Source organism: Hemitrygon akajei, chromosome 18 (assembly GCF_048418815.1).
Source record: "Hemitrygon akajei chromosome 18, sHemAka1.3, whole genome shotgun sequence".
Taxonomy (NCBI): Eukaryota; Metazoa; Chordata; class Chondrichthyes; order Myliobatiformes; family Dasyatidae; genus Hemitrygon; species Hemitrygon akajei.
This window is the reverse complement of record NC_133141.1, coordinates 30889727-30908839: the sequence shown is the minus strand read 5'-3', so window position 1 is coordinate 30908839 and position 19113 is coordinate 30889727. Positions and strand designations below refer to the sequence as shown.

Below are 19113 nucleotides of genomic sequence, written 5' to 3'. Positions count from 1 at the left end.
TGTGTGTGTGAGAGAGAGAGAGATGGGGATAGGTGTTTAATTATAGTGTAGGTGTCTCCTGTCCGTGTGTGTGTGAGAGAGAGTAGGGGGTAGGTTTTTATTTTAATACAGTAGGTGTCTCCTGCCCATTTGTGTGTGTGTGAGAGTGAGAAAGGGATGGGTGTTTATTTTAATACGGTCACTATCTCCTGTCCGTGTGTTTGTGTGAGAGGGAGAGAAGGGGGTAGGTGTTTATTTTAATACAGTAGGTGTCTCCTGTCCGTGTGTGTGAGAGAGAGAAGTGTGCAGGTGTTTATTGGTGTTTATTTTAATACAGTAGGTGTCTCCTGTCCATGTGTGTGTGTCTGAGAGAGAGTAGGGGGTAGGTGTTTATTTTAATACAGTAGGTGTCTCCTGTCCATGTGTGTGTGTGTGTGAGAGAGAGAGAGAGAGAGAGAGAGAAGGGGATAGGTGTTTATTTTAATACAGTCACTATCTGCTGATTGTGTGTGTGTGAGAGAGAGAGAAGGGGGTAGGTGTTTATTTTAATCCAGTAGGTGTCTCCTCTCCGTGTGTGTGTGTGTGTGAGAGAGAGAGAGATGGGGATAGGTGTTTATTTATACTGTAGGTGTCTCCTGTCCGCGTGTGTGTGTGTGTGTGAGAGAAGGGGGTAGGTGTTTATTTGAATACAGTCGGTGTCTCCTGCCCATTTGTGTGTGTGAGAGAGAGAAGGGGATAGGTGTTTATTTTAATACAGTCACTATCTCCTGTCCGTGTGTGTGTGTGTGTGAGAGTGATGGGTATAGGTTTTTATTTTTACTGTAGGTGTCTCCTGTCCGTAGGGGTGTGTGTGAGAGAGAGAGTAGGGGGTAGGTGTTTATTTTAATACAGTAGCTGTCTCCTGCCCATTTGTGTGTGTGTGAGGGAGAGAGAGAGATAGTTTTTTATTTTAATACAGTAGGTGTCTCCTGCCCATTTGTGTGTGTGAGAGCGAGAAAGGGATAGTTGTTTATTTTAATACAGTAGGTGTCTCCTGTCCGTGTGTGTGTGTGAGAGAGAGAAGGGGGTAGGTGTTTATTTTTATACAGTGGGTATCTCCTGTCTGTGTGTGTGTGAGAGAGAGAGAGTAGGGTGTTGGTGTTTATTTTTATACAGTAGGTGTCTCCTGTCCGTGTGTGTGTGTGTGAGAGAGAGAAGGGGATAGGTGTTTATTTTAATACAGTCACTATCTGCTGATTGTGTGTGTGTGAGAGAGAGAGAAGGGGGTAGGTGTTTATTTTAATGCAGTAGGTGTCTCCTGTGTGTGCGTGTGTGTGAGAGAGAAGAGGGTAGGTGTTTATTTTAATCCAGTAGGTGTCTCCTGTCCGTGTGTGTGTGTGTGAGAGAGAGAGAGGGATGGGGATAGGTGTTTAATTATAGTGTAGGTGTCTCCTGTCCGTGTGTGTGTGAGAGAGAGTAGGGGGTAGGTTTTTATTTTAATACAGTAGGTGTCTCCTGCCCATTTGTGTGTGTGTGAGAGTGAGAAAGGGATGGGTGTTTATTTTAATACGGTCACTATCTCCTGTCCGTGTGTTTGTGTGAGAGGGAGAGAAGGGGGTAGGTGTTTATTTTAATACAGTCACTATCTCCTGTCCGTGTTTGTGTGTGAGAGAGAGAAAGGGATCGTTGTTTATTTTAATACAGTAGGTGTCTCCTGATTGTGTGTGTGTGAGTGAGACAGAAGGGGTAGTTGTTTATTTTAATGCAGTACGTGTCTCCTGTGTGTGTGTGTGATTGATAGGGAATGGGATAGGTGTTTATTTTAATACAGTCACTATCTCCTGTCTGTGTGTGTGTGTGTGTGTGTGTGTGTGTGTGTGAGAGAGAGAGAGATGGGGATTGGTGTTTATTTATACTGTGTGTCTCCTGTCCGTGTGTGTGTGAGAGAGAGAAGGGGGTAGCTGTTTATTTCAATAAAGTCGCTGTCTCCTGCCCATTTTTGTGTGTGAGAGTGTGAAAGGGATAGGTGTTTATTTTAATACAGTCACTATCTCCTGTCCGTGTGTGTGTGTGAGAGAGAGAGACAGATGGGGATAGGTGTTTATTTATACCATAGGTGTTTCCTGTCTGTGTGTGTGAGAGAGAGAGAAGGGGATAGGTGTTTATTTTAATACCGTCACTATCTCCTATCCGTGTGTGTGTGTGAGAGAGAGAGATGGGGATAGGGGTTTATTTTAATACAGTAGGTGTCTCCTCTCCGTGTGTGTGTATAAGAGGGAGAGAAGGGGGTAGGTGTTTATTTTAATACAGTAGGTGTCTCCTCTCCGTGTGTGTGTGTGTGTGTGTGTGTGTGAGAGAGAGTAGGGAGTTGGTGTTTATTTTAATACAGTAGGTGTCTCCTGTCCGTGTGTGTGTGAGAGAGAGTAGGGAGTTGGTGTTTATTTTAATACAGTTGGTGTCTCCTCTCCGTGTGTGTGTGTGTGTGTGTGTGTGTGTGTGAGAGAGAGTAGGGAGTTGGTGTTTATTTTAATACAGTAGGTGTCTCCTGCCCATTTGTGTGTGTGAGAGAGTGAGAAAGGGATGGGTGTTTATTTTAATACAGTCACTATCTCCTCTTCGTATTTGTGTGTGAGAGAGAGGAGGGGATAGGTGTTTATTTTAATGCAGTCGCTATCTCCAGTCCGTGTGTGTGTATGTGTCTGTGTGTGAGAGAGAGTAGGGAGTTGGTGTTTATTTTAATACAGTAGGTGTCTCCTGTCCGTGTGTGTGAGAGAGAGAAGTGTGCAGGTGTTTATTGGTGTTTATTTTAATACAGTAGGTGTCTCCTGTCCGTGTGTGTGTGTGTGAGAGAGAGAGAAGGGGGTAGGTGTTTATTTTTATACAGTGGGTATCTCCTGTCCGTGTGTTTGTGTGAGAGAGAGAAGGGGGTAGGTGTTTATTTTTATACAGTAGGTGTCTCCTGTCCGTGTGTGTGTGTGTGTGAGAGAGAGAAGGGGATAGGTGTTTATTTTAATACAGTCACTATCTGCTGATTGTGTGTGTGTGAGAGAGAGAGAAGGGGGTAGGTGTTTATTTTAATACAGTCACTATCTGCTGATTGTGTGTGTGTGAGAGAGAGAGAAGGGGGTAGGTGTTTGTTTTAATGCAGTAGGTGTCTCCTGTGTGTGCGTGAGTGTGAGAGAGAGAAGAGGGTAGGTGTTTATTTTAATCCAGTAGGTGTCTCCTGTCCGTGTGTGTGTGTGTGTGAGAGAGAGAGAGATGGGGATAGGTGTTTAATTATAGTGTAGGTGTCTCCTGTCCGTGTGTGTGTGAGAGAGAGTAGGGGGTAGGTTTTTATTTTAATACAGTAGGTGTCTCCTGCCCATTTGTGTGTGTGTGAGAGTGAGAAAGGGATGGGTGTTTATTTTAATACGGTCACTATCTCCTGTCCGTGTGTTTGTGTGAGAGGGAGAGAAGGGGGTAGGTGTTTATTTTAATACAGTAGGTGTCTCCTGTCCGTGTGTGTGAGAGAGAGAAGTGTGCAGGTGTTTATTGGTGTTTATTTTAATACAGTAGGTGTCTCCTGTCCATGTGTGTGTGTCTGAGAGAGAGTAGGGGGTAGGTGTTTATTTTAATACAGTAGGTGTCTCCTGTCCATGTGTGTATGTGTGTGTGTGAGAGAGAGAGAGAGAGAGAGAGAGAGAGAAGGGGATAGGTGTTTATTTTAATACAGTCACTATCTGCTGATTGTGTGTGTGTGAGAGAGAGAGAAGGGGGTAGGTGTTTATTTTAATCCAGTAGGTGTCTCCTCTCCGTGTGTGTGTGTGTGTGAGAGAGAGAGAGATGGGGATAGGTGTTTATTTATACTGTAGGTGTCTCCTGTCCGCGTGCGTGTGTGTGAGAGAGAAGAGGGTAGGTGTTTATTTGAATACAGTCGGTGTCTCCTGCCCATTTGTGTGTGTGAGAGAGAGAAGGGGATAGGTGTTTATTTTAATACAGTCACTATCTCCTGTCCGTGTGTGTGTGTGTGTGTGAGAGTGATGGGTATAGGTTTTTATTTTTACTGTAGGTGTCTCCTGTCCGTAGGGGTGTGTGTGAGAGAGAGAGTAGGGGGTAGGTGTTTATTTTAATACAGTAGCTGTCTCCTGCCCATTTGTGTGTGTGTGAGGGAGAGAGAGAGATAGTTTTTTATTTTAATACAGTAGGTGTCTCCTGCCCATTTGTGTGTGTGAGAGCGAGAAAGGGATAGTTGTTTATTTTAATACAGTAGGTGTCTCCTGTCCGTGTGTGTGTGTGAGAGAGAGAAGGGGGTAGGTGTTTATTTTTATACAGTGGGTATCTCCTGTCTGTGTGTGTGTGAGAGAGAGAGAGTAGGGTGTTGGTGTTTATTTTTATACAGTAGGTGTCTCCTGTCCGTGTGTGTGTGTGTGAGAGAGAGAAGGGGATAGGTGTTTATTTTAATACAGTCACTATCTGCTGATTGTGTGTGTGTGAGAGAGAGAGAAGGGGGTAGGTGTTTATTTTAATGCAGTAGGTGTCTCCTGTGTGTGCGTGTGTGTGAGAGAGAAGAGGGTAGGTGTTTATTTTAATCCAGTAGGTGTCTCCTGTCCGTGTGTGTGTGTGTGAGAGAGAGAGAGGGATGGGGATAGGTGTTTAATTATAGTGTAGGTGTCTCCTGTCCGTGTGTGTGTGAGAGAGAGTAGGGGGTAGGTTTTTATTTTAATACAGTAGGTGTCTCCTGCCCATTTGTGTGTGTGTGAGAGTGAGAAAGGGATGGGTGTTTATTTTAATACGGTCACTATCTCCTGTCCGTGTGTTTGTGTGAGAGGGAGAGAAGGGGGTAGGTGTTTATTTTAATACAGTCACTATCTCCTGTCCGTGTTTGTGTGTGAGAGAGAGAAAGGGATCGTTGTTTATTTTAATACAGTAGGTGTCTCCTGATTGTGTGTGTGTGTGAGTGAGACAGAAGGGGTAGTTGTTTATTTTAATGCGGTACGTGTCTCCTGTGTGTGTGTGTGATTGATAGGGAATGGGATAGGTGTTTATTTTAATACAGTCACTATCTCCTGTCTGTGTGTGTGTGTGTGTGTGTGTGTGTGTGTGAGAGAGAGAGAGATGGGGATTGGTGTTTATTTATACTGTGTGTCTCCTGTCCGTGTGTGTGTGAGAGAGAGAAGGGGGTAGCTGTTTATTTCAATAAAGTCGCTGTCTCCTGCCCATTTTTGTGTGTGAGAGTGTGAAAGGGATAGGTGTTTATTTTAATACAGTCACTATCTCCTGTCCGTGTGTGTGTGTGAGAGAGAGAGACAGATGGGGATAGGTGTTTATTTATACCGTAGGTGTTTCCTGTCTGTGTGTGTGAGAGAGAGAGAAGGGGATAGGTGTTTATTTTAATACCGTCACTATCTCCTATCCGTGTGTGTGTGTGTGTGTGTGTGAGAGAGAGAGATGGGGATAGGTGTTTATTTTAATACAGTAGGTGTCTCCTCTCCGTGTGTGTGTATAAGAGGGAGAGAAGGGGGTAGGTGTTTATTTTAATACAGTAGGTGTCTCCTCTCCGTGTGTGTGTGTGTGTGTGTGAGAGAGAGTAGGGAGTTGGTGTTTATTTTAATACAGTAGGTGTCTCCTGTCCGTGTGTGTGTGAGAGAGAGTAGGGGGTAGGTTTTTATTTTAATACAGTAGGTGTCTCCTGCCCATTTGTGTGTGTGAGAGAGTGAGAAAGGGATGGGTGTTTATTTTAATACAGTCACTATCTCCTCTTCGTATTTGTGTGTGAGAGAGAGGAGGGGATAGGTGTTTATTTTAATGCAGTCGCTATCTCCAGTCCGTGTGTGTGTATGTGTCTGTGTGTGAGAGAGAGTAGGGAGTTGGTGTTTATTTTAATACAGTAGGTGTCTCCTGTCCGTGTGTGTGAGAGAGAGAAGTGTGCAGGTGTTTATTGGTGTTTATTTTAATACAGTAGGTGTCTCCTGTCCGTGTGTGTGTGTGTGAGAGAGAGAGAAGGGGGTAGGTGGTTATTTTTATACAGTGGGTGTCTCCTGTCCATGTGTGTGTGTGAGAGAGAGAGTAGGGTGTAGGTGTTTATTTTTATACAGTAGGTGTCTCGTGTGTGTGTGTGTGTGTGTGTGTGAGAGAGAGGAGGGGGTATGTGTTTATTTTAATACAGTCAGTATCTCCTGTCCATGTGTGTGTGTGAGAGTAAGAGAAGGGGGTAGGTGTTTATTTTAATACAGTACGTGTCTCCTGTCCGTGTGTGTGTGTGTGAGAGAGAAGGGGGTAGGTGTTTATTTTAATACAGTACGTGTCTCCTGTCCGTGTGTGTGAAAGAGATGGGTATAGGTGTTTATTTTTACTGTAGGTGTCTCCTCTCCGTAGGGGTGTGTGTGAGAGAGAGAGTAGGGGGTAAGTGTTTGTTTTAATATAGTATGTGTCTCCTGCCCGTGTGTGTGTGTGTGAGAAAGAGAGAGGAGGATAGATGTTTATTTTAATACTGTCACTATCTGCTGTCCGTGTGTGTGTGTGTGTGTGAGAGAGAAGGGGATATGTGTTTATTTTAATACAGTAGGTGTCTCCTGTTCGAGTGTGTGTGTGTGTGTGAGAGAGACAGTAGAGGGTAGGTGTTTATTTTAATACAGTACGTGTCTCCTGTCCGTGTGTGTGTGTGAGAGAGAGACGGGGGTAGGTGTTTATTTTAATACAGTAGGTGTCTCCTGTCTATGTGTGTGTGTGAGAGAGAGTGAGTAGGGTGTAGGTTTTTATTTTAATACAGTAAGTATCTCCTGTCCGTGTGTGTGTGTGTGTACGTGTCTGTGAGAGAGAGAGAGAAGGGGGTAGGTGTTTATTTTAATACAGTCAGTATCTCCTGTCCGTGTGTGTGTGTGAGAGAGAGAAGGGGGTAGGTGTTTATTTTAATACAGTAGGTGTTTCCTGTCAGTGTGTGTGTGAGAGAGAGTAGGGTGTAGGTTTTTATTTTAATACAGTAGGTGTCTCCTGTCCGTGTGTGTGTGTGTGTGTGTGAGAGAGAGAGAAGGGGGTAGGTGTTTATTTTAATACAGTCAGTATCTCCTGTCCGTGTGTGTGTGTGAGAGAGGGAAGGGGCTGGGTGTTTATTTTAATAGAGTAGGTGTCTCCTGCCCATGTGTGTGCGTGAGAGAGAGAAGGGGATAGATGTCTCCTGTCCGTGTGTGTGTGAGAGAGAGAGAGAGAAGGGGATACGTGTTTATTTTAATACAGTCACTATCTCCTGTATGTGTGTGTGTGTGTGTGTGTGTGAGAGAGAGTACGGGGTAGGTGTTTATTTTAATACAGTATGTGTCTGCTGCCCATTTGTGTGTTGGAGAGAGAGAAGGGGATTGGTGTTTATTTATACTGTAGGTGTCTCCTGTCCGCGTGTGTGTGTGTGTGAGAGAAGGGGGTAGGTGTTTATTTGAATACAGTCGGTGTCTCCTGCCCATTTGTGTGTGTGAGAGAGAGAAGGGGATAGGTGTTTATTTTAATACAGTCACTATCTCCTGTCCGTGTGTGTGTGTGTGTGAGAGTGATGGGTATAGGTTTTTATTTTTACTGTAGGTGTCTCCTGTCCGTAGGGGTGTGTGTGAGAGAGAGAAGGGGGTAGGTGTTTATTTGAATACATTCGGTGTCTCCGGCCCATTTGTGTGTGTGAGAGTGTGCAAGGGATAGGTATTTATTTTAATACGGTCACTATCTCCTGTCCGTGTGTGTGTGTGTGAGAGAGAGAGAGTAGGGGGTAGGTGTTTATTTTAATACAGTAGCTGTGTCCTGCCCATTTGTGTGTGTGTGAGGGAGAGAGAGAGATAGTTTTTTATTTTAATACAGTAGGTGTCTCCTGCCCATTTGTGTGTGTGAGAGCGAGAAAGGGATAGTTGTTTATTTTAATACAGTAGGTGTCTCCTGTCCGTGTGTGTGTGTGAGAGAGAGAAGGGGGTAGGTGTTTATTTTTATACAGTGGGTATCTCCTGTCCGTGTGTGTGTGAGAGAGAGAGAGTAGGGTGTTGGTGTTTATTTTTATACAGTAGGTGTCTCCTGTCCGTGTGTGTGTGTGTGAGAGAGAGAAGGGGATAGGTGTTTATTTTAATACAGTCACTATCTGCTGATTGTGTGTGTGTGAGAGAGAGAGAAGGGGGTAGGTGTTTATTTTAATGCAGTAGGTGTCTCCTGTGTGTGCGTGTGTGTGAGAGAGAAGAGGGTAGGTGTTTATTTTAATCCAGTAGGTGTCTCCTGTCCGTGTGTGTGTCTGTGAGAGAGAGAGAGGGATGGGGATAGGTGTTTAATTATAGTGTAGGTGTCTCCTGTCCGTGTGTGTGTGAGAGAGAGTAGGGGGTAGGTTTTTATTTTAATACAGTAGGTGTCTCCTGCCCATTTGTGTGTGTGTGAGTGAGAAAGGGATGGGTGTTTATTTTAATACGGTCACTATCTCCTGTCCGTGTGTTTGTGTGAGAGGGAGAGAAGGGGGTAGGTGTTTATTTTAATACAGTCACTATCTCCTGTCCGTGTTTGTGTGTGAGAGAGAGAAAGGGATCGTTGTTTATTTTAATACAGTAGGTGTCTCCTGATTGTGTGTGTGTGAGTGAGACAGAAGGGGTAGTTGTTTATTTTAATGCAGTACGTGTCTCCTGTGTGTGTGTGTGATTGATAGGGAATGGGATAGGTGTTTATTTTAATACAGTCACTATCTCCTGTCTGTGTGTGTGTGTGTGTGTGTGTGTGTGTGTGTGTGAGAGAGAGAGAGAGAGATGGGGATTGGTGTTTATTTATACTGTGTGTCTCCTGTCCGTGTGTGTGAGAGAGAGAAGGGGGTAGCTGTTTATTTCAATAAAGTCGCTGTCTCCTGCCCATTTTTGTGTGTGAGAGTGTGAAAGGGATAGGTGTTTATTTTAATACAGTCACTATCTCCTGTCCGTGTGTGTGTGTGAGAGAGAGAGACAGATGGGGATAGGTGTTTATTTATACCGTAGGTGTTTCCTGTCTGTGTGTGTGAGAGAGAGAGAAGGGGATAGGTGTTTATTTTAATACCGTCACTATCTCCTATCCGTGTGTGTGTGTGTGTGTGAGAGAGAGAGATGGGGATAGGTGTTTATTTTAATACAGTAGGTGTCTCCTCTCCGTGTGTGTGTGTGTGTGTGTGTGTGTATGAGAGGGAGAGAAGGGGGTAGGTGTTTATTTTAATACAGTAGGTGTCTCCTCTCCGTGTGTGTGTGTGTGTGTGTGAGAGAGAGTAGGGAGTTGGTGTTTATTTTAATACAGTAGGTGTCTCCTGTCCGTGTGTGTGTGAGAGAGAGTAGGGGGTAGGTTTTTATTTTAATACAGTAGGTGTCTCCTGCCCATTTGTGTGTGTGAGAGAGTGAGAAAGGGATGGGTGTTTATTTTAATACAGTCACTATCTCCTCTTCGTATTTGTGTGTGAGAGAGAGGAGGGGATAGGTGTTTATTTTAATGCAGTCGCTATCTCCAGTCCGTGTGTGTGTGTGTGTATGTGTCTGTGTGTGAGAGAGAGTAGGGAGTTGGTGTTTATTTTAATACAGTAGGTGTCTCCTGTCCGTGTGTGTGAGAGAGAGAAGTGTGCAGGTGTTTATTGGTGTTTATTTTAATACAGTAGGTGTCTCCTGTCCGTGTGTGTGTGTGTGAGAGAGAGAGAAGGGGGTAGGTGGTTATTTTTATACAGTGGGTGTCTCCTGTCCATGTGTGTGTGTGAGAGAGAGAGTAGGGTGTAGGTGTTTATTTTTATACAGTAGGTGTCTCGTGTGTGTGTGTGTGTGTGTGTGTGTGTGTGAGAGAGAGGAGGGGGTATGTGTTTATTTTAATACAGTCAGTATCTCCTGTCCATGTGTGTGTGTGAGAGTAAGAGAAGGGGGTAGGTGTTTATTTTTATACAGTACGTGTCTCCTGTCCGTGTGTGTGTGTGAGAGAGAGAAGGGGGTAGGTGTTTATTTTAATACAGTACGTGTCTCCTGTCCGTGTGTGTGAAAGAGATGGGTATAGGTGTTTATTTTTACTGTAGGTGCCTCCTCTCCGTAGGGGTGTGTGTGAGAGAGAGAGTAGGGGGTAAGTGTTTGTTTTAATATAGTATGTGTCTCCTGCCCGTGTGTGTGTGTGTGAGAAAGAGAGAGGAGGATAGATGTTTATTTTAATACTGTCACTATCTGCTGTCCGTGTGTGTGTGTGTGTGTGAGAGAGAAGGGGATATGTGTTTATTTTAATACAGTAGGTGTCTCCTGTTCGTGTGTGTGTGTGTGTGTGAGAGAGACAGTAGAGGGTAGGTGTTTATTTTAATACAGTACGTGTCTCCTGTCCGTGTGTGTGTGTGAGAGAGAGACGGGGGTAGGTGTTTATTTTAATACAGTAGGTGTCTCCTGTCAGTGTGTGTGAGAGAGAGAAGGGGGTAGGTGTTTATTTTAACACAGTAGGTGTTTCCTGTCTATGTGTGTGTGTGTGAGAGAGAGAGAAGGGGGTAGGTGTTTATTTTAATACAGTCAGTATCTCCTGTCCGTGTGTGTGTGTGAGAGAGAGAAGGGGGTAGGTGTTTATTTTAATACAGTAGGTGTTTCCTGTCAGTGTGTGTGTGAGAGAGAGTAGGGTGTAGGTGTTTATTTTAATACAGTCAGTATCTCCTGTCCGTGTGTGTGTGTGAGAGAGAGAAGGGGCTGGGTGTTTATTTTAATAGAGTACCGTAGGTGTCTCCTGCCCATGTGTGTGCGTGAGAGAGAGAAGGGGATAGATGTCTCCTGTCCGTGTGTGTGTGAGAGAGAGAGAGAGAAGGGGATACGTGTTTATTTTAATACAGTCACTATCTCCTGTACGTGTGTGTGTGTGTGTGTGAGAGAGAGTACGGGGTAGGTGTTTATTTTAATACAGTATGTGTCTGCTGCCCATTTGTGTGTTGGAGAGAGAGAAGGGGATTGGTGTTTATGTTAATACAGTTGGTATCTCCTCTCCATTTGAAGTTTTTCATTTTTTACTGCTGTTACTGAAGATGAGCTTCCCAGTTTGTTTTATTTTTATTTTTTGTTGCTTTTCGGGGGTTTTTCGATGTACATTTCAATTATAAAAGTTCCTTTATCTTTTTTCTTTCTGTTATGGATAACAGGAGATTCAATTATGTTTTTTATTATATGCTATTAGATTAATTCTATGTATGATCGTGATGTTTATTTTTCCTTTTATTTGAATTGTTATTGATATAGATTTTTGAGACAATTCTTCTCTTGTTTATATATACAGTCGGTCCTCCTTATCTGCGAGTTCCGTATGCGCGAATTCAACCAACTGCGAATCAAGAAAACCCGGAAATGCTCTTCCAGCACTTGTTATTCGAGCATGTACAGACTTTTTTTCTTGTCATTATTCCCTAAACAATGCAGTATAACAACTATCTTACATATCATTTACATTGTATTAGGTATTATAAGTAATCTAGAGACTATTTAAAGTATATGGGAGGATGTGTGTGGGTTATCATGGATATGGATCGAAAAAAATTGGAAGTTCTCTTACTAAGTAAGTCAGAACAGGTATATCCGGTATTATTTAGCGTCAGTTAGTCAAATATTTGTCTTAGTATATAGTATATATTTTACCTTTCTATGTGTATAAAATGCTTAAGAACGTATGTTTCAGCGCTGGGCTCAGGAACGGAAGTTCCCAAGTTCGATCCAGTGACAGACCGCTGTTGAGTGCGCTATCCATCTGTGCCGGGTTGATGTGGAGGATCAAAAACCCAAAACCCAATAATTAAACCACTGTGTTGCTTAGTAATAATTGTTGCTTTCCTTGCGGCAGGGCCTTTCTCACTTTATCCTTTAAAATTGTTCCAATCGTTGACCGACATAGCCTAACACTTTTACAATGACCCATGGCGTTTCACCTCTTTCTGATTGCTTTATTATTTCCACTTTATTTTTGATCGTGATTATTTTTGTGAACAGAAACACTGCAGATTCAGAGCTGTGGCGCCAGGTCCTAATGTCCACCGCACGGAGACAGGTTGAATAAGGGACTTGAGCATCCGAGTTTTTTGGTATCCACGAGGGGTCCTGGAACCAATCCCCCGCGGATGGGCCGACTATATGTACTTTTTTATTTAACTAATAAAAAGATTGATAAAGAAAGAAAGGGGATCGGTGTTTATTTTCATAAAGTGGGTGTCTCCTGTCCAGGAGTGTGTGAGGGAGAGAGAGAAGGAGGGCTAGGTGTTTATTTTAATACAGTAGGTGTCTCCTATCAGTGTGTAAGTGAGATAGAGAAGGGGGTAGGTGTTATTTTAATACAGTTGAAGTCTCCTGTAGAGTTGTGTGTGTGAGGGAGAGAGAGGAGGTTTGGTGTTTATTTTTCTTTCTTTCTTTTTCAATCTTTTTATTAGTATTAATAATATTATGAACAAAATACAATTAATATATTAATAAAGGGATTACAAACATACAAATTCCCATTACACATGAAAGAATACATAAGCAACGAATACAGTATAAATAAGTTTTCCCGAAACATGAACCATATAGTATATATATGAACAAGGTAAATCTAGATATTTCATAATATATAATATATAAAAAAAGAAAGAAAAAATATGCAAAGTTAACTAACCTCCTAATCTAGTATCTAAGGGGGAAAAAAGGAAGCAAAAAAAGAAAAACTAAAAAAGAGAGAGAAAAAAAGGGCTGTTTATAGTATCTCACAAGAATACATAAACATCAGTGTCGTCAACTCCGATCCTCTCAATATAAATACGATTAAAGCTGAAAAAACCAATAAGCTTGGAACAGGGTCGTATTACATCATATGAAAATATTGAATAAATGGTCTCCATATCTTTTTAAATTTAATAGAAGTATCGAATACACCACTTCTGATTTTTTCTAAATTTAAACATAGCATAGTTTGAGAAAGCCAATGAAATACCGTGGGAGGATTAACTTCCTTCCAATTCAGCAAAATAGATCTTCTAGCCATCAAAGTGAGAAAAGCAATCATTCGACAGGCGGAAGGAGATAAATGGAGTGAGTCCATCATCGGTAAACCAAAAATTGCGGTAATAGGATGGGGTTGTAAATCAATGTTCAGTACCGCCGAGATAATATCAAAAATATCTTTCCAATATTTTTTCAAAAGCGGACATGACCAAAACATATGAGTTCAAGACGCGATTTCCAATTGACATCTGTCACAAATAGGGTTTATATAAGAATAAAAATGAGCTAATTTATCCTTGGACATATGGGCCCTATGTACAACCTTAAATTGTATTAATGAATGTTTGGCACATATAGATGATGTATTAACTAATTGAAGAATTTTATCCCAATTCTCAATAGAAATAATAAGATTGAGCTCTCTTTCCCAATCATTTTTGGTCTTATCAAGGGGCACTGAACGTATCTTCATAATTATATTATAAAGTTTTGATATAAGCCCTTTTTGAAAAGGGTTTAATTCGAACAAACTCTCCAAAATATCTGAAGACACAAAATTTGGAAACGTAGGAAGTACCGTACTTAAAAAATGCCTAACCTGTAAGTATCTAAAAAAATGAAATCTAGGTAAATTATATTTATTAGATAATTGCTCAAAAGACATAAAACAGTTGTCCGAAAATAAATCAGAAAATCTTAATAAACTCTTAGTTTTCCAAGCCAAAAAAGCTTGATCTATAATTGAGGGGTGGAAAAAACAATTAGATACAATAGGAATATTTAAAACTAATTGAGTCAACCCGAAAAATTTCCGAAATTGAAACCATATACGTAAGGTATATTTAACTATCGGGTTGTCAATTCGTTTCGGCAATTTAGAAAGAGCAAAAGGGAGAGATGTCCCTAAAATAGAACCCAGAGCATAACCTGGTACCGATTTAATTTCCAAACTCACCCAATGAGGGCCAAAAGGACCATCCCATTCTTTCAACCAACATAACAAATATCTAATATTAACTGCCCAATAATAAAATCTGAAATTGGGTAATGCCAACCCACCTTCCTTCTTTGTCTTCTGTAAGTATGTTTTACCTAACCTGGGATTTTTATTCTGCCATATATATGAAGAAATTTTTGAATCAACATTAGTAAAAAAGGATTTCGGAATAAAAATTGGTACCGCTTGAAAAATATATAAAAACTTAGGTAAAATAACCATCTTAATAGCATTAAGGTGTTTATTTTAATACAGTCAGTACAGTCGGCCCTCCTTATCCACGAGGGATTGGTTCCGGGACCCCTCACGGATACCAAAAAACACAGATGTTCAAGTTCCTTATTCAACTTGTCTTAATCCGGTGGACCTTAGGACCCAGAGGAACCCCAGACCTTATTTAACTTGTCTCAGTGCGGTGGACATTAGGACCCAGCGCCAGAGCTCTGAATCCGCAGTGTTTCTGTTCACGAAAATAATCATGATCACGATTGAAAATAAAGTGGAAATAATAAAGCGATCAGAAAGAGGTGAAACTCCATCAGTCATTGGAAAAGTGTTAGGCTATGTCGGTCAATGATCAGAACAATTTTAAAGGATAAAGTGAGAAAGGCCCTGCCCCGATGAAAGCTACAATTATTACTAAGCAACGCAGTGGTTTAATTATTGGGTTTTGGGTTTTTGATCCTCCACATCAACCCGGCATGTTCCCGAGCTCGGCGCTAAAAAATACGTTCTTAAGTGTTTTATATGCATAGAAAGGTAAAATATATACTAAGACAAACGTTTGATTGACGCTAAATAATACCTGCTCCGACTTACTTAGTAAGAGAACTTACGATTTTTTTCTATCCCGATCCATGATAACCCACGCACATCCTCCCATATACTTTAAATCATCTCTAGATTACTTATAATACCCAATACAATGTAATTGCTATGTAAATAGTTGTTATACTGCATTGTTTAGGGAATAATGACAAGAAAAAAAGTCTGTACCTGCTCGAACAAAGTGCTGGAAGAGCACTTCCGGGTTTTCTTGATTCACGGATAAGGAGGGCCGACTGTATCTCCTATCAATTTGTCTGTGTGTGTGTGAGAGAGAGAGAGAAGGGAGTTGGTATTTATTTTAATACAGTACGTGTCTCCTGTCCATTTCTTTGTGTGTGAGAGAGAGAGAAGGGGTTAGGTGTTTATTTTAATACAGGTAGTCCCCGAGTTACGAACGTTCGACTAACGAACAACTCGTACTTACGAACCGAGGAAGGAGAACGCCATCCGCCATTTTAAGTCAGATCATGACACTGTTCGCCATTTTAAGTTGGGTCGCAACGCTGTCCGACATTTAAGTCATTGCCGTTGACACTGTGTTGAGTGTGTAACTTTGTATTTGGCTTAAATTTTTCTTAGCAAAATTCACCCTGACCCCGACCCCCCCCCCCCGGTCAGCTGGTGGCGCAGTGAGATCAGCGCCGGGCTCGAGAACGGAGGTTTCTGATCCAGTGACATCACTCCCGAGTGCACTCTCCATCCGTGCCAGGTTGATGTCGAGCTCACAACACGACCTCATTAAAAAAAAACACTGCCACCTCCTTTTTAAATTCCCAAGCAGAATATTGTGGAGGATCAAATACCCAAACCCAGCGCAGCCCCCATTTGTCCCATTTAACCTGTCTAAGTGCGGTAGACTTTAGGACCCGGGGAATTCAGTGTGATAGATAGATAGATAGATACTTTATTCATCCCCATGGGGAAATTCAACTTTTTTCCAATGTCCCATACACTTGTTGTAGCAAAACTAATTACATACAATACTTAACTCAGTAAAAAATCCTTAGGACCCAGCGGAGTTTGGGACCCACCACCCGCAGTGTTTCTGTTCCACTGACGGGAAGCGATCGCGATTGAAAATAAAGTGGAAATAATAAAGAGTTTGGAAAGAGGTGAAACGTCATCGGTCATTGGAAAAGCATTAGGCTACAGTTGGTCAACGATCGGAACAATTTTAAAGGATGAAGTGAGAATAATGGAGCATGTGAAAGGCCCTTCCCTGATGAAAGCTACAATTATTACTAAGTAATGCAGTGGTTTAATTACTAGAATACATATGTTTCTTAAGTGTTTTATGTACATAAAAAGGTAAAGTATATACTATATACTAAGACAAACATTTGACTAACTGACGCTAAATAATACCGGGTGTACTTGTTCCGACTTTAGTACAAATCTGACTTAAAGACGGACTCAGGAACGGAACTTGTTCATATCCCGGAGACTGCCTGTACAGTAGGAGTCTCCTGCCCATTTGTGTGTGAGAGAGAGTAGGGGGTAGGTGTTTATTTTAATACAGTAGGTGTCTCCTGTCCATTTGTGTCTGAGACAGAGAGAAGAGGGTGGGTATTTATCATAATACAGTAAGTGTTTCCTGTCAGTGTGTGACAGTGCTGTCAGGATTAGTCACCTGTCCATGTATGGATGTTATCTCTGTATTGCTCTCTATCTCGCTTTTGCTCTCCTCCTCCCTCTCTGATTCCCCTTCTCCCACACTCCTCTCTATGTGCGTGGACTGTCTCCCTCCCTCCCTCACCTCCCTCCTCCTCTTCTCCACCCCTTCCTCTATGTACCTGGTCTTTCCCACACCCACCTCTTCTTCCTCTATTCCCACAGGGAAGTGCACTGACTACTGCTTACACTTGGGCAAGTGTCGCCTGACTGAGTTAGAAACCAAGGAGTGCGTGTGCCCATCCAGGTATGAGGGAATACGGTGTGAGATCGACAAGTGCGATCGATGCAAAGGAGGTCCCTGTACAGTTCAAAGCAGTGGTGCTGTCATCTGCAAGTAAGTCTGTGCATTGGAAACTCACTGCCTTTATAAGCCAGGTCATTGACTTCAAGAACCGGGATGTTATTTTGTGGCTTTATAAAACTTTGGTCAGGCCTCTGTGGCCATAGTGTGTGTAGCTCTGGTCACCCCGTTTCAGGAAGGGTGTGGAAGCTTAGAGGAGTTTTACCTGGATTAGAGGGCATGAGCTATAAGGAGAAATTGGGGAAACCTGGCTTGTTTTCTTCTGAGCGGCACATGCTGTGTGAAGATGTGATAGAGGTTTGTTTGATCACTGCAAGTAAGATTTTCATTGCCCCTGTGCACGTGTGTGTTTGTATGTGTGGCTGTAAGCTCAAGTTCAAGAGCTGGGCAGTCATGTTGCAGCTGTATAAAACTGGTCAGGATGCATTTGGAGAATTGTGTGCAGTTCTGGTCTCCCCGTTACAGGAAGGGTGTGGAGACTTTGGAGAGGGAGCAGAGGCTGTTTACCAGGATGCTGCCTGGATTAGAGGGCGTGAGCTACAAGGAGAGGCTGGACAAACTTGGGCTGTTTTCTCTGGCCCATCAGAGGCTGAGGGGAGATCTGAGAGAGGTTTATAAGATGATGAGAATATGATCTGGTATCCTTCTCCTCAGTTTGCAAATTTCTAAAACCAGAACGCATGCATTTAATGTGAGAGCGGGGCAAGTCTTTTTACACAGAGAGGGGTGGCCTGGAATGTGCTGCCAGGGGTGGTGGTAGAGGCATTTAAGAGACTTATGGGTAGGCAGAAAGGATTAGATTAATTAGGAGTCTTTAAGTTAATTGGTTTGGCACAACATGGAGGGCCGAGGGGCCTGTTCCTGTGTTGTACTGTTCTGTAATTCTAGAAGATAAACAGCAGTGGGGCAGAAGAACTTACTGCTGTTTGCAAGAGATTGTGAGTTCAGTGGTGGAAGGGGAACAAGTGGGTGTAAGGTAGAGGTGAGGAGGAGGAGGTTTAGAGGGGCTTCAAGGGGGATCTTTCCCCCGAGGAAGGGGGCTGGAACTGGGAACACTGCCTGAGGGGGTGGTAGAGACACTGATTCTGTCAACGTTGTAGAGGTTTCTGCACCAGCAATGGTATCACCAAGACAGAAATCCTTTGTTGCTACCTTCACCCTCCCCTTCTCTCTCTCACACTCTTTCCTTACCTCTTTCTCCCCTTCTCTCAACCCTTCCCCCTTCTCTTCCTCACGCTCTCCCTTCCCTCCCTCTCTTCCCATACTTTCACTCCTCTCTCTCCCCATTCTCCCTCTCCCTCTTCCACCATCTCACCACTTTCTCACCCTACGTCCCCACCCTCCCTCCCACTTCTTGTCCTCCCCTCTCCCCATCACCATCTCCTTACCTGTCCCTCCATAATCTTCCTCTCCTCCCTTTCACCTTCCTCACTCTCTCCTCATCTGCTTCCTTCTCCCACCCTGTCCCTCTTCCCCCCCCTCCCTCCCTCCCACTCTCTCCCCTTTCCTACCTCCTCAGATCTGATCTTCTGACAACAGTAAGGAACAGTGGGGTAGGGACAGCACAGAGTGGGGAGGGAGGAGTGTTTCTGCTGCCTCAGTGGGATGTGCCACACTGACTTTGCCCTGCCTTACTTCCCCCCCCCCCCCCCCACCCCACATCCCTGGATTTCAGCTGCACCAATGGTAAGGTGGCTCCCAGCTGCCTCACCTGTGAGGATTATTGCCGGAACAATGGAGACTGTGAGATCGACCAGCGGTCAGACCTGCCCTCCTGCCGGTGAGTCTCTGGGAGTGGGGAGGCAGGGCAGAGGGGGTGGCGTTTGAGGATCTCTGTTGGGCTAATCCTATCCCTTTCTGTTTCCCTGCAGGTGCGTTGCAGGCTGGACTGGATCTCAGTGTGAACAGCGGGAGAGTGATTCTGCAGTGGGTTCAAGTATGTTCCCCATATCCCCTCACCCCATGCGGAGGGATATGGATGTGCAATCAGACAGGAGGGGAGGGGCTCTTCATATGTCCATAGAGCACTGCAGCACAGGAAAAGGGCCTTTTAGCCTGTCCAGTTCATGCCAGCCCAGTCTCCACACTCAAGTCCCATGGACCTGCACCCAGACCATATCCCTTCCATGTACCTATCTAAACTTCTGTTAAATGTTAAACTGAACCCTCATTTGCCACTTCCACTGGCAGCTCATTCCACACTCTTGTCATCCTCTGAGTGAAGAGGTTTCCCCTCAGATTCTCCTTAAATATTTCACCTTTCACCTTAAACTCTAGTTCTAGTGTACCCCGTAACTGGGTCACATTCCAGCAAAGATAGAGAGGTCCGTTGAAGTCTGATGGTACTATTTTTAAAAGTATTTATTGATAAAGGGGCACAAAAATAAGATTAATGCAAAACAGACAGATAATATACTTCGTCAATACTACACCTAAAAGCGCGGGTATAG

At 43.1% G+C, this 19113-nt stretch overlaps 1 protein-coding gene across 1 annotated transcript in view; it reads left to right on the top strand.

Annotated features, from left to right (window-relative positions):
• The window catches only part of LOC140741643 (low-density lipoprotein receptor-related protein 1-like), a 561364-nt gene that overhangs the window by 520884 nt on the left and 21367 nt on the right, over nucleotides 1–19113 (top strand). Inside the window, 3 exon segments of the mRNA XM_073071927.1 lie at nucleotides 16525–16696; nucleotides 18339–18443; nucleotides 18535–18599. Coding sequence (XP_072928028.1) covers nucleotides 16525–16696; nucleotides 18339–18443; nucleotides 18535–18599 — 342 coding nt within the window.